This window comes from Brachycentrus maculatus, unplaced genomic scaffold (assembly GCF_059751285.1).
Source record: "Brachycentrus maculatus isolate JH-2025_06_01 unplaced genomic scaffold, ASM5975128v1 h1tg000055l, whole genome shotgun sequence".
Taxonomy (NCBI): Eukaryota; Metazoa; Arthropoda; class Insecta; order Trichoptera; family Brachycentridae; genus Brachycentrus; species Brachycentrus maculatus.
The window spans coordinates 2,613,156-2,627,285 of record NW_028280809.1 but is presented as its reverse complement, the minus strand read 5'-3'; the positions used below and the strand labels follow the sequence as shown (position 1 = coordinate 2,627,285).

At 30.9% G+C, this 14,130-nt stretch overlaps 1 protein-coding gene across 9 annotated transcripts in view; it reads left to right on the top strand.

The window, feature by feature from the left end:
* Dys (Dystrophin) overlaps positions 1 to 14,130 on the top strand; it is a 762,481-nt gene that overhangs the window by 236,050 nt on the left and 512,301 nt on the right. For all 9 annotated transcript variants that reach the window (XM_088278115.1, XM_088278116.1, XM_088278111.1 and 6 more), the window contains one exon: positions 3,705 to 3,803. In XM_088278115.1, coding sequence (XP_088134241.1) covers positions 3,705 to 3,803 — 99 coding nt within the window. The remainder of the gene's footprint in view (positions 1 to 3,704; positions 3,804 to 14,130) is intronic.

Sequence of the window (14,130 nt, the reverse complement as noted above, 5' to 3'; positions counted from 1 at the left end):
ATGAGACGGGGTAATGTTTTATGTATGACGTAGCACGTGACTAGCGCGTCGCGCACGCTTGTGTACAAGACAAGAATGTTATTAGGACATTCCTACGTCCCTGCGCCGGGGCCGCCACCCCTACCTGCCGCGTAATGTCGCCCGGGGGGCGTGCACGTGTTATGGCCACGGCGGTCTTGCGCCATTTTTATGGGACCATACACATGATAATATTGCGGAGTGCTATCGATTGTGATATTGATATTATTCATGTAATGGTACCTTAACATCATATCCCAGAAGTTGTTCATCTCTCAAAAAAATGTAAATAATTAAATATATGTTTATATATATATATATATATATATATATATATATATATATATATGTGTATATATATATATATGTGTATATATATATATATATATATATATATATATATATATATATATATATATATATATATATATATATATATATATATATATATATATATATATATATATATATATATATATATATATATTTGTAAATTTTGTTTACACTTTTGGCATCAAATTCATGTGACAATCCATCTGTTTGGTGGTCTGCCCGGGACTTCTACCTAAGGGTTAGCCGTGTTGTGCAATGTGAAGGAGTCTGGATGGTTCCATTATCCTCACCACCATTGTCCTCTTCGTTGTCTTCCCCACCTAACAATGTCTTGGATCTCGCATATTTCTCTTATCCTGGTGTTCTCGCAGACTCCAACCAAAAAAGCTATTTTTCAAAAAAAATATGTTTTTACCTATCACAGGTAAAAACACCTACCACAGGTCGGCTGTCCAAACTTAAAACACAGTAAGGGACATTTTTTTTGACAAACGTTATTTTGTCATATGTCAAAAAATCGTTTGTCAAAAAAATGTCCCTTACTGTGTTTTGAGTTTGGACAGCCGAGGTGTTGCAACGTTGTGTTGAAATTTCAAAATTGGCGCATAACTTGAGTAGATTTAAAGTTTCCACAAGATAACGAGCATAAACATTTTTATTTTTACACACACATGAAATAAATGAAATTATTATTCAGCTCGCGTTCAGAACATTCACCCTAATTTCGTACGTCTCCAGTATTCTCCGTAATGGAAAATGCGTTCAGCCAGGATATCCAAATTCCTCTTATTAAGTGATACGTATTAAGACGTATTCCTTGATTAAATTATTATTTGCTTTGTTGGGCTTAACGATAATAATGTTGTGTTTTGGGAAGATGGAGAGTGGAGATACTGTGTAGAAGGGAGGAACGGAGGAGAACGAAATTTGGAAAATGGCGTCCTTGTAATAACTGTTGCATACTAGGAAATACATATTACACGCCGACTTAATTGAAAATCCTTGTGTTGTTATTATTATTACTCTAATCTTATTGCTGAAATGCTCGTAAAATAATATTAATCAATATCACACCAAACATCATGATATATTGTGATATTGCATTATGATATTAGTCGTAAATTCATATACAGGGTGTTTTGCGCTGAAATATCATACGTATTTATTGAAAAGGAATTATGGTTTTGTTTTTGAAAAAATCAGTAGCTTCATCGAGTGAAAACTATTGATTGTAAAAACGCTGGCTTATCATCTATATTATAAGTATATAAAAAAACTATTTTTATGACACAATGCACATGATATGCATGTCTCTTTCAAGAAATAAGGTCTCCATTACAAAAATCAACAGTAAAATAATTCACTTTTGATTCGATTTGACTGCGTCGCTGGCGTGTGGGGATCAATTTGTTAAATACAGTTTTAAATAATTAACTTACAGGAACATATTTTTTTAAATGTTACATAAATAATAAGTAAATAATCAAGTTAACTCGTGTTTAGTAATAAGTAATACAGGTTCCCATTTTTGTCCGCCCCCAGTGTAGTGATTATCACTTTAGGCTACCTTGCTTAAGGTCCCGGGTTCGATTCCCAGTAGGGTCAAAATGAATACTAGTGATTTTTACATTAATAATTATTTAATATTATTGTTTTTCACTCTAATATTTATACAAAAACTTTGATTCTGTACTATGCAGTGCTGTTTGCACAATTAGAAGCGAGTCAGAGTAAGAAGAAAAATAATGATAGGGTTCATTTTGTCTTAAAGCTGAGATTTCAATCATTCAAATTCAGAACACGATCGGCCACGCTAGGGGCTAGACGTCTTTCTGCGGTAAATTTTTTTTTAGAATACATGGAATGTATATTGAAAATATACTTTTATTTACATTTTTTTTATCATTTTTCCTTTCAATAACTCTTTTCTTTTCAAAACCATACACGTTTTTCGAAGAAAAACTCATTTTTTCAATACATAAATGGCGTTTTAAGCGAAAAATTCAATTACGTCAAATGTAACTTGGATTCAAAGAAAATTGAGTTGCGATTTATTGTATCAGTTCTATATTTGTAAAATCGACCTAACCTCTAATTGGTAAAATGTAAACACCGCATTTTTTATAACCATCCCCCCCTGATAATATGGATCAAGAACCAGGTTGAAAACCTTTCAGTCGTATCTGAAGCTACTAAGGGTGGATATTGTAATATAAGAGTTGCAACCCTTTGGTTTGATTAGAATGAGGAAACCCTATCACCGTAATCTCCGTGTCAGAACACTTCGAGGGAATCATTTCGTGTACTACTGTCAACCGAGTGCACTTACCTTGATTCTGATTTACTCGAATGCTTTATAATGCTTTTCTACTGAAGCTAAAGGTTCTCAAACTTTTTAGTTTAAAGTCTACCTTAAAATTTCCATGTACTCTGACTCAATTAATTTCCAAGTTAGACGTTCTCGTTCTGATATTTTTAAATATATGTTTTTTTTCCAAATATTTATTTTGACGTTCTTTTAAAATGGCATTTAGAAAAAAAAATCATTAACCCTCTTGCGCAATTGAGAGTGTAAAGGCGACTGCATCATCATCGATGCAATCTTATCTTGACCGCTAATAACACGATATCAAGGTGAAATGTTATGCTTTAGGTACTAGTCAAGGGTGATATTCATTGAAAATAATACCGATATTTATTTTGAACCCCCTGGAAAACGAACCCGCTGGTTAGTCAAACACCAATACCACTACATTGAAGAGAAAAACAGTACGTTTTGTTCATATATAATGTTTTAATAATAAATAGCAAAACCTGCAAGTAAAAAGAAAAATAATAACGATTTTCAATATATTTTTTTAAGAAATTATGCACCAGGGAAATATTTTTCCATATATCGTTTTTTAAGCCTCTTAGTAATTTTATTTATATTAATCTCCGACAAAACACAAAATATGCGTTACATTAACGTTACGTTAAATACTTTTTAATTTTTTCCGCTTTTATTATATTTTATTTGACCAGTGACTGGGTTTCATCGTTACCGACATTATCATACTGGTGGGAGGTTGGACAGAATTCCACATTACATAATATTCACAATAAGACAGAAGTTGAAAACTACGATTTTAAATCATTTTTCTGAAAAAAAATAATTTAAATTGGATGAATTCCGGCAGTGTATTATAATAATAATTTTGTTTTAGATGTGATAACATTTACGCAGGATTTTATGAAAAACTCTCTAAGTATTATTTTTTTAGTCTTATTTTGCACAATTTTTTACAATTTTTACACTTTTTTATTGTAATTTTACTCATCATTGTTACGTTTTTTTTGTTTATTTTCAACAGATTTTGGATTGGCTGAAAGTTGAAGAAGACATGTTGCGGCAGCAAATTGTAATAGTCGGTGATGTGGACGTGATTCTGCAACACATTGACAAGCAAAAGGTAATAAAATATTTTATTTTCTCGACATCTGTTGCCGTCGCTGGAAAGCTCTTTTCACGTTTTGCCTACTGAAAATCCAGCAATATTCCGTCTACCGTGTATCCGCACCCTTATTTGACCAGAAAAAGTTTCTGGAAAATTCCTGTAGATGTTGTCATACATTTCTTTGAAGAAGATTAAAAAAATCATTATTAAATGCGTATTCATTAATGTTTTTTTTTTTTAAATGTAACTACTTAAGAATGACCTGTTTGCATAAAAATACTAAAAATTAAAATATATAACGTTCTACCTTGATTTTTCAATTATACTTTTTTTCAAATTTAGTAACTTCATTTTTTATTTATATCGTCTCGAGCAGCCAGGGGTTTCGAGTGTTGAGTCAGTGTTGAGCGGTGTTGCATAAGCTCCAACCAGATTTTATTTAGATATCAGGGAATATAAAAGCTGTATTTTTCTTTAGAACTACGTAGGTACATTGAAAACTTTTACTTTGACGATGTTCCTACATTATGCATATATAGAGAAAAAAGTTTACTTCAAAGTAATATTTATTTTCTTCTTTTTGCCCTTATCCGCTAAAAAAAGTTATTTTCTCTTCGCTTCAGGTACCAGTCCAGGGTATACTTAAAATAAATATTTGAGTCAAAAGTCACCAATATGCAAAATAAAAAAGTCAATGTTTTTAAGATAATGTTTTTATCACTTATTGCCTTTGATCCAGCAGTGTTACCGGATGGCGCATGTGTCGTAGCGCGCCAACCCGAGCACTGCTCGCGAGTCTCGACTTGTTCGCATTACATATGATAAATAACCGAACTAATATCGCCAATTGCCAATTAACGCCTTTTATTAGAAATTATTCGACGAATAACCAATTTTAAATTTATTATTATTATTATTTTTTGACAACTCATCAAAGATGAAGAAGAATATGGAAGTCTGGGCATTTACGGGGCTGACGACCGTCATAGGCTGGTTTAAGTGATCACTTTACACACGTGTAACGTTCACCAATTCTACCAATTATTGACAACCACACTACTCAAATTCTTGGAAGTTCTATATTTATATGAACCAATTTTAAAACATTGTTCTTGAATCACTAAAACTTCACAGGGACATCTATTGGTGAGATGTCAAAAAATAATATAAAACCTTTAATCATACATTTGGTACTAGGTTTGAATGAAATACAATACAATATGCCTGTAATTCTTTGATCCGATGTAATCTCAGAGGTGTTTCACTATTATGAATTACTGTATGTGTATGAGAAAGTCCTTTGTTCACCTTCACGGCTCGCTGGGGTGCGTGATTTCTTATTATTAGCGCTGAGAAATTAAGTCATAAGGTATGTGTTTTTTCTGCCATATTAATATTTATCAACCCTTTTTACTGCACACCAGCCTTATCTTTTGAATGTGAATTACCCTTTCAAAATTAATTACTTGATTTTTCGTATCACTCTTAGTCGATGAGCTACCTATGACTAGCTAGAAAAAATATTCATTTTTAACAAAATAATTGATATTTTTGGGTAATATCGTGTTACCTTCTACCGCCGATTCGGTCACTTTAACAGAGCCTATTTTAAGACGGTGTAGTATTTAAATTGTATAAAATATAATTTCTTTATACATTCGTCGTTTCATTTGTAGAACTCCGTTTTTATTTATAAATTAAATATTTAAATCAATCACTTATTTTTAGAGTCTACTTAATTGTATTATATTATTAAAAACACATAAAAATAAAAATGAAGACTATTTTTTACCTTGTTATTTTTTTCAATTTAATGTTTGAAAACATAACATGAAACCAAAAGTTTGTTTGAAAACACAAAATTGAGTTTCAAAAGATGACTATAATGCCGGTAGAACGAAATATAACGATTAAATGTGAGCTTTGGGGTATGTGCGTATATTACATAATTTCATTATGATTATGCATGAGCCACCTGTACGGGTGGTTGAAATATTGGTAGGATGTAATATTTAAAAAAGTATTTAGTCATACTTAACATTTCAACAAAATTGTATATTTTTCTTTATTACAAGCCTTGAGGAGAAATGAAAATTTACAACATTTTGAGTGTGTCCAATTACTTCTCTCGATTATCTCCGATTACAGGAGTTATTTTCATATTGTTTTTCGACATACTTGCTAACAAAATCTGAATTATCTCCAATACTTGTTCACAAAATCTGTATTATCTCCATCATTATTTTCATCTCACCAATAGATGTCTCTAGTGAAGTTCTAGTGATTCAAGAATAATGTTTCAAAATTGGTTCATATATACTTATACAACTTCCAAGAATTTGAGTAGTGTGGTTGTCAATATTGGGTAGAATTGGTGAATGTTACACGTGTGTAAAGTGATCACTTAAACCAGCCTACGACGGTCGTCAGCCCCGTAAATGTCCAGACTTCCATATTCTTCTTCATCTTTGGTGAGATGTCAAAAAATAATATGGAGCGAAAATATTTAAAAGGCAGAAATCAAATGGTCTTTGATGATCTAATCCAGTAGGTGTTCATCTAGGACTATATCTATACTGTTGTAGCTCTACACACATGTTTATGAGAAGTCTATGTTTGTATACACACACACACATAAAGTTTAAAAAAATGTTATAACTAACTAACTAACTAACTTACCATCACGCCGCTTCCCCGCAGGGGTAGGCAGAGATAATTGAACGCCACACCAATCTGTCTTTGCAAACATTCTTCGCCTCTTCCACGTTCATGCATCTCCTCATACATACCCGTCGATTGTTACGACTCCTAACCTGACCATTTTCAAGTATTTGGCATACCTGATCGTGCCATGTTATTCAATTAAGTATTGTACATAAAAAAAAAATATGATAAAAATCCTTTATTTCGTCTTGATTTACAGGTAGTCCATTAAGGTGGGTCTTTCTTTATTGGAATTACCTTAAGAAGTTAAGGAATTGTAATTGCTGCTATAACTGAAATAGTTTTAAAAAAATGTGAGATAAATTTTCCCGCTTCTTTTTCTTTACTCTTCCGTCGTCTTTTTTTAATAATCGGATATAAAAGGATAAGGAAGAATTCAAATAAGTGGAATTTCGGGATGGAAGTCGAGCGAAAGTTATGTTACTTAAATGATACTTATCTCTTAACATACTCCTGTGTTATTCATTTTTTTACGATCCAATTACTGGGCATGGTATTATTCCTGCGCTTTTGAAACAGCATATTTTATTAACACTCTCCTTATTATATTATCGTTCACTTTGTGTAATACCACTTTAATGTACGCAAAATGAAGGATGAATGATAAGGAGAGTGTTATATTACCATACCACACAGTTAACAATGCTTTCAAAACACAATTGTATATTTTACTTAATACTAGTTGTATGGACGCTCACTACTGTGGCTCATTCCATTTTATGTAAAAGATTGAAAATAAAAAGTACACATTTCCATTATGTAAAATTTTACAGTGCCCGTAAAGCAATGAAAATATTATAAATCTTCTTTATGTGATATCTTAATATTTTATAAATTACTACTTCTATCATCACGCTGTTTCTCTGCAGGGGTAGGCAGAGAGGATGGAACGCCACATTCTTCTGTCCTGACATACACTCCTCGCTTCCTTCACATCCAAACGTCTAGTCATACATGCCCTCCAATTGCGTAGATTTTCGGCAACACCAGATTCTAGGTTCTGATTGATCTGATCGTGCCAAATCTTTTTCGGCCCTTCTCGTTCTGTTTTCCTGTTCACATTCGCCACATGAACTTTCTTAGTTATTCTCTCGCTATCCATTCGCTCCTTATGCCCATACCACATTGAAGAACTCTTTCTAATGTTATCAATTATCCCTAGTTCATATATATTTTATATAAATATTAGAAAGCATTTTTTATTGTATATGAATTTATACCCGGCCATGCATTGCTATGGCCCATTCTGGTTAAATGTAAAATAATGAAAATACAAAGCACACATTTCTAATATGTACAATATCACGATGCTTTTGAAGCAAAGAAAATATAAAAATTCTGCTAAAAAATCCGGCAACGAAACACGCTATCTGCCATAAGGAATGTTTGAAATTGCGTGTGTTGCTGTAACGTCCAACAGATGGCATTTACCATTGCGTTAAAAAAACGCTTTCTCAAAAAAGCTTTTTCTTATCGGCCACAGGTATATTTATTATAAACTAGCTTGAATCGATTACTCGTTGCTGTGACTCAGTCTGGTTTAATGAAAAGAAAGAAAAGAACATATAAAAATACGTGCGTATTCGAATGTAACGTTACATCAAAATTTCAAAGAAATGGGTGAATTTGTTTAGGATTTTTTATTATTTAAATTTGACTTAGTATATACCACTATTTCTTAAAATCTATTGTGACTCATATTTCGATGCATTCTGTGTCATTTTCAAACACCAGTATGTAAAGCAAAGTCTAAATTTTAGTGATGCGGAATGCATCGAAACCCATGTCGCAACAGATTTGAAGAAATAGTGGTATATAATATACCAAGTGAAACTTAAATTTAAAATTAAAATATTCTTCATGCCCAAAAAATTTTACACTGCGTCAAACAATGCTTCACTAATATTATAAAAAAATATTTGAAAAATAGTTCCAAATAATAAATGGATAGATTTCAACCACAAATTAACTGCCAATACAATTAATTAAACATTTAAAGATTTACGTTATTTATCAAATCTACATAAAGAGAAACAACGTGGTTTAAATAATATTCCTTTTCAATAAAACGGAAATTTGTAAATTTAGTTAGCTCCTAAGGGTGTGAAAATAGATTTTTTTTTATTTAGTTGGGTAAAAAAAAGTCGGAAAGATAAGGGTAACTTTTGGTGTGAGAACATATTTTCCTCGTCTCTAGGCGAGTTACGATGCGCAATAAATCAGATACGGGTTTTTTAGCCCGTTTCTTTAAGCTTGACATACATATCTAGAACTTCACATAAATCATAAAAACCTTTTTTCTAGGCATCTATTTGATAAATTAAGGATATGAATCGAATTGAAACAATATATTTAAACGCCTCATGTGCTGTACGTTTGGAAATTGGTCATTGTAATAAACATCAATTTAAATTTTCAATTACTTCCCTCGACAATTACTTGATGTTTTTTCGCGTCAATATTATAAATTCCTTAATTTTGATGAATTTTTATTTAAATATTGCTATCCATCTCTCATTTCTGCATAACCTAGACTAACTAATTAACTTTTTTTATATGTATATTATTTACTTATTTTTGTGCGTAGATTTAGACATATATGCAAATGTTACATACATATCGTAGTAAACAGGAGAAAGTGACCAAGTGCATTTTTTCTTTAAAACGTGATGATTGACTATTTGATATCTTACTAGCTTAATATTGCCCTGAAAAAATCCCAAAGCGATTTTAAACTTGGAAGTATACCATAGTATATTGACTTGTTAAAACTGACTAACTGCATTGATGTTTATTTTCTTGCCAAGCAAAAGTACCTTAAATGGCCCTCCTGGACATTTTACGTTTTGTTAGTTGGTCACATTCTCTCGTACTACTACGATATATTCTAAAAATATTTTTAACGAGAATTGCATTAATTTTTTTGTGATCCATTGCGACACGTGTTTCGACGCATCCCGCATTATTTACACTGTGAATTCACGAAGTGAATTTTAAAATATACTGGTCAGATATCACACCACAAAGTAACTGCCAAATCAATAAATTAAACTTATCTTCTGTCTTTCAGAGGAGATTGTTGCGACTTTGTTTTAAAATATGACTTTTCTTTGTTTTTTGTTGGTGAATTTTGTTTTAAAAATGACTCATTTCATATGTGTCTTGTGAGAATTAGTCTCACCTTTATTCAAATGTAAAAATAGAAGCAGGACGTTTGTTTGTTTTATGTGAAGTTACGTACGAACTACTTTTTATAATCCAAGTTTTTTTTACGTAGTGTTCGCGTATAATATCCTTGATCTTCATAACACCGTTACATAACCACCGTCTAAATGTATTTTTCTACGTGGATCTAACTTCACAAACATTTCCCAGTTGATGGATCATACTTTCATCCTTCCACCGCCCTATTGTTCACATCCCTTAATACTTAACACCCCTCTCGAGGGGGGAGGCAACACGTTGAGAACACTACCTTAGAATAACAATTTCCCCAACACCTAAACAAGATGGCTGCGTTTAGATTTTATCTGTGGGAACTTAAATTTATGGCGTGTCTATAAACGGAAACTTTTTCTGGATAATGATCGGGATATTAATTATATTTTTTATGGGAATCGAATTTTATTATAGGGATGACTTAATTTACAGGGCGGTGTAAATATCACTATGTGTTTTTCACTATTTCGGATTGTTAAAATATACTTTAAAATACATGATATTAGAAGCAATGGAATTATTACATAAGATCTTAATATTCTTTAGAGTAAAACCTTTCATGTTTGAAAAACTTAAATTAAAAAGGAAATATTCTTCATGTCCTAAAAAATTCAAACTGAGTCAAACAATGCTTCAGTAATATTTTTCAAAGTATAAATTTCAAATTATGTTTGTAATTTGAATCATGTTTTTAATAAAAAATTAATAAATGAATGGAATGTTAAGTGTTGTTCTGACTATAACAATATCCTCACTATGAAAAACATATTAAAAAAATGAAAATAACCTATCCTTCATAGCCCTTTAGTCCACACTGTGTCAAACAATGCTACAGTATAATTTTTAAACAAAAAATTTGAAATCACGTAATAAATATAAGAGAAAATAAATTCCAGATTTGCGTCTTACGAAAAAAGTTGTCAAATTTTACATTTTAAATATATCAAAATAAATAAATAAGTATGAAGCGTTAATATGATTAATTGGACTTGTGTAGTACAAAAAAGGATACGATATTTTTAATCCAATATTTTCGCAGTGAAACTTTTCAAATTCATTTTGGTATTTAATTCTGGACACGTATTCCTTAATCCTGAACCTTTTGAAAATCCGATAGACTGGATATTTCAGAAATCCAAATAAAGTAATATCCAACAAAATTTTCCAATTTATTTTATATTTTCAAGCTTAAAATGACCTAATACTTTCAAAATCGGTTCGCGATGGCACTTAATAGTGTTTTTTCTTTTGTTATTTCAAACATAAACGTGTGGTCTCTTTCGCTGTAATCTGAAATATGTTCATGTACTAATCTCACCTCGATTTTAAAAATTTATATAGTGTTTAAAAATTACTGAAATTTTAAATCATTATTTATATCCATGTTATCCAAGTCAGATCAGACGCCAGTCTCGTTCTATGTTTCCTAAAAAAATATTAAAAAATGAGTAACTATTTTTTATTACGTTTTTTGCTTTAGTTAGTTTTCGAAGTTACATTTTCGATTTCCAATCCAAACACGGGTCGAGTAGAATATCTAGCATTTTTTCAGCATAAAAAAGGTACCTTTATTTTATTTGAAAATCATTCTTTTCTGGGTTCTATATTATAAAGAAACATTTTTATTATTTAAAGTATTTGGGAATATTTGTTATTTGATAAGTATAAAAAATTATAATATTTACAATAGCATGTATTTTATCCCTGGTTATCTTTTTACCTCTACTCTACGACTCGTGACAAAATTATATTTTTTTTGTTTGTTTTACACGATGATAAAATATTAAATTCTAGGAATAACTTGTCTCTCCAAGATCTTAGGGATTTCATTTTGCTATTTTGCCTGAATAAATGAATGATACTCGAAGATTTGAAACACTTGAAAGACGTTATTAAATTTCTCGAAATTCCTACCACCGGCATCGTCTAAACCTTTTGGGACCGAGATACTCGAAATTAACGCCATTTTTGTGATATATTTGTCCCTCCGCACAGTGAAAAGTAATCTCGATTTTTTGTTTTATTTTGGCGAAGTTTGGTGTTTTTTACATTTTTTTCCCTTTAAGCATTACGTACTTTAATGGAAACATTGTATATTTTAAAATATTGTTTCGCGACATAGTTATAGGATAGTAACTTATAAATAAGTGATTTGTTAACTAGAATGTTTTGCGGTTAATACCACTAAGTATTGGTATTTACCAAGTAAAACTTAAATTAAAAATGATATTACCGCTAAGTGACTGCCAAATAAATTAATGAAATTATAAAGATTATAACTGAATTAAATACTTTTATATAAATATTTCAAGCTTTTCTAGTTTAACTAGAATTGAGTTTTCTTTTAAATAAATTGTAATTAATGTTTTGTCTTCAAAGTTCCATTAAATATTCACTTTTGTCTGTCAAAAATATACAGCTATTTTTTCCTACGCATTTTTATATAATATATTATACTTACGATTCGTGTCTAAAGGGTTAAGTCAATGTCTCAAACTGTTAAGTACACCAATAAAGCAAGAATTTCATATTGAATTGAATTATTATTTAATTAAAAATACTCAGATATGTATTGTTTCATTAGAAGCATAAGAAAATACAACATAATGAAAAAATTAAATTGTGTACTGCGCCAAAATATGTATTTTACATAATAATTTATCAACAAGGGTTGCTTTTTTAGGTCCATTAAAAATATATTGTAATATACCGGTAATGATTATAATTTATTGAGACACTTGTTTTGATAATAATGTTGGAAACACATTTTACAATGGGTTCTAATAATTTGTGGTATTAACAAAGTAATTTCTTATTTATTTGATATTCGCTCATGGGATTAGGATATTCTTTCGATTTCTAGCACCAATTTATTTACTTCTGAAATATCCTTCAAAATGGAGTTTCAGTAACATGCCAACCTTCTGTCAGTTTGGACATGCTTTTGTAGCAATAAAAATGTCAGGTTTTATATTTAAGCTACTTGCCTTTTGCCTCTCAAAAGATATTTTTTTGTTGAATTCATTTATTGGAATATCGTAGCACAGTTTATTTAAGTTATTTCGGTATATAAGCATTTCCCCTTTTTGTAGTGATACACATCGGCGAATTAAAACTGGCGTTTTGAGATAAATGGATTCGAAGCTTCAGTTGTGTCTTTTCTGTTATCTATGTATTTATTTTTTAATTTTTTATTACGTGACTTTTTCCCACATTGCAATTATTATCACTATCTTTATCTTTAACACATTTTCTTTATTATAAAAATGCACAAACAATAAAAATAATTTACTTTGTGGTTCTATTTTAATTGATTTTAGGAAATCATATAAACTAACAAATTACATTTTTAATTTAAAGAAATATTGCTTTTGATTAAAAAAAAAATGTTTTTTTTCAATTACGTACGTCAACAGATATTCTTATTAAGCGTTTGGAAGTAAATAAAGAAATTTTTGTGCGATTAATTTTTGGAATTTGACATATACTTGGTATCTAATCAAAACCAACTAACCATTTCGTCACTTCGCTACAGTGGTAGGCAGAGAGAATAGAACGTCACACCAACCTGTCTTTTTAAATAATCTTCGCCTCTTTCAAATTCATGTATCTCCTCATAAATGCCCGCAGATTATTCCGAAATTATTATTTTATTATATTAATATCATATGTATTATTATTTTACTTGGTTAATGTCAGCATCTCTATACCAAATAAACACTATTTACCATTTGATCCTAAAAAAAAATAGAATATTTTTTTCATGATGCATAATTTAATGAGGAAATAAGAACTTGAGGAGAAGAACGTAGAAACTCCTCATATTGGCAGTTCTAGAACACAGAAGATAGACAAAGCATAAGGGCCAGTAGAAAACTAGAATAAAACGTTACCTAATTCTTTCAGAGATATACATATACATGACATCGATATGTAGATGAAAAGGTTCTTATATAAATCGATTGGAAAAAAGTACCAAAAATAAAAGTGGTTTAAAACAAAATTTAAAAATAGGTATCACAAAGTGTCTGCAAAAAAAATCAAGAAAAGCCTGTTCCTTTAACTAGTCATATGGAAAAAAAAAACGCTTTGATTATTATTATTGCTCACATTTGCTATTAATATTAGTTAAAAAAAATAACGATTTCTTTGTGACGCAAGAATGACTGGATTCGCTGTCAGTTTTGATACCCTCATTTCGGATCTTTTAACTTTCTCCGCGTGCTTCACATACGAAGAACGAGATTTTTCTCAGCAGCCCTCGATAGCGAGAAGAGGCTTCGGGTTCCCAACCTTTCTCCGAAGTTGGTGCGTCCCGTTCCAAAGTTCTCCTCCCCCGAGTTGCGCCGCCCCCCGATGCGTCCCTCTTCACTGCGCCCTTCGCGCCCGCGCCCTTCCC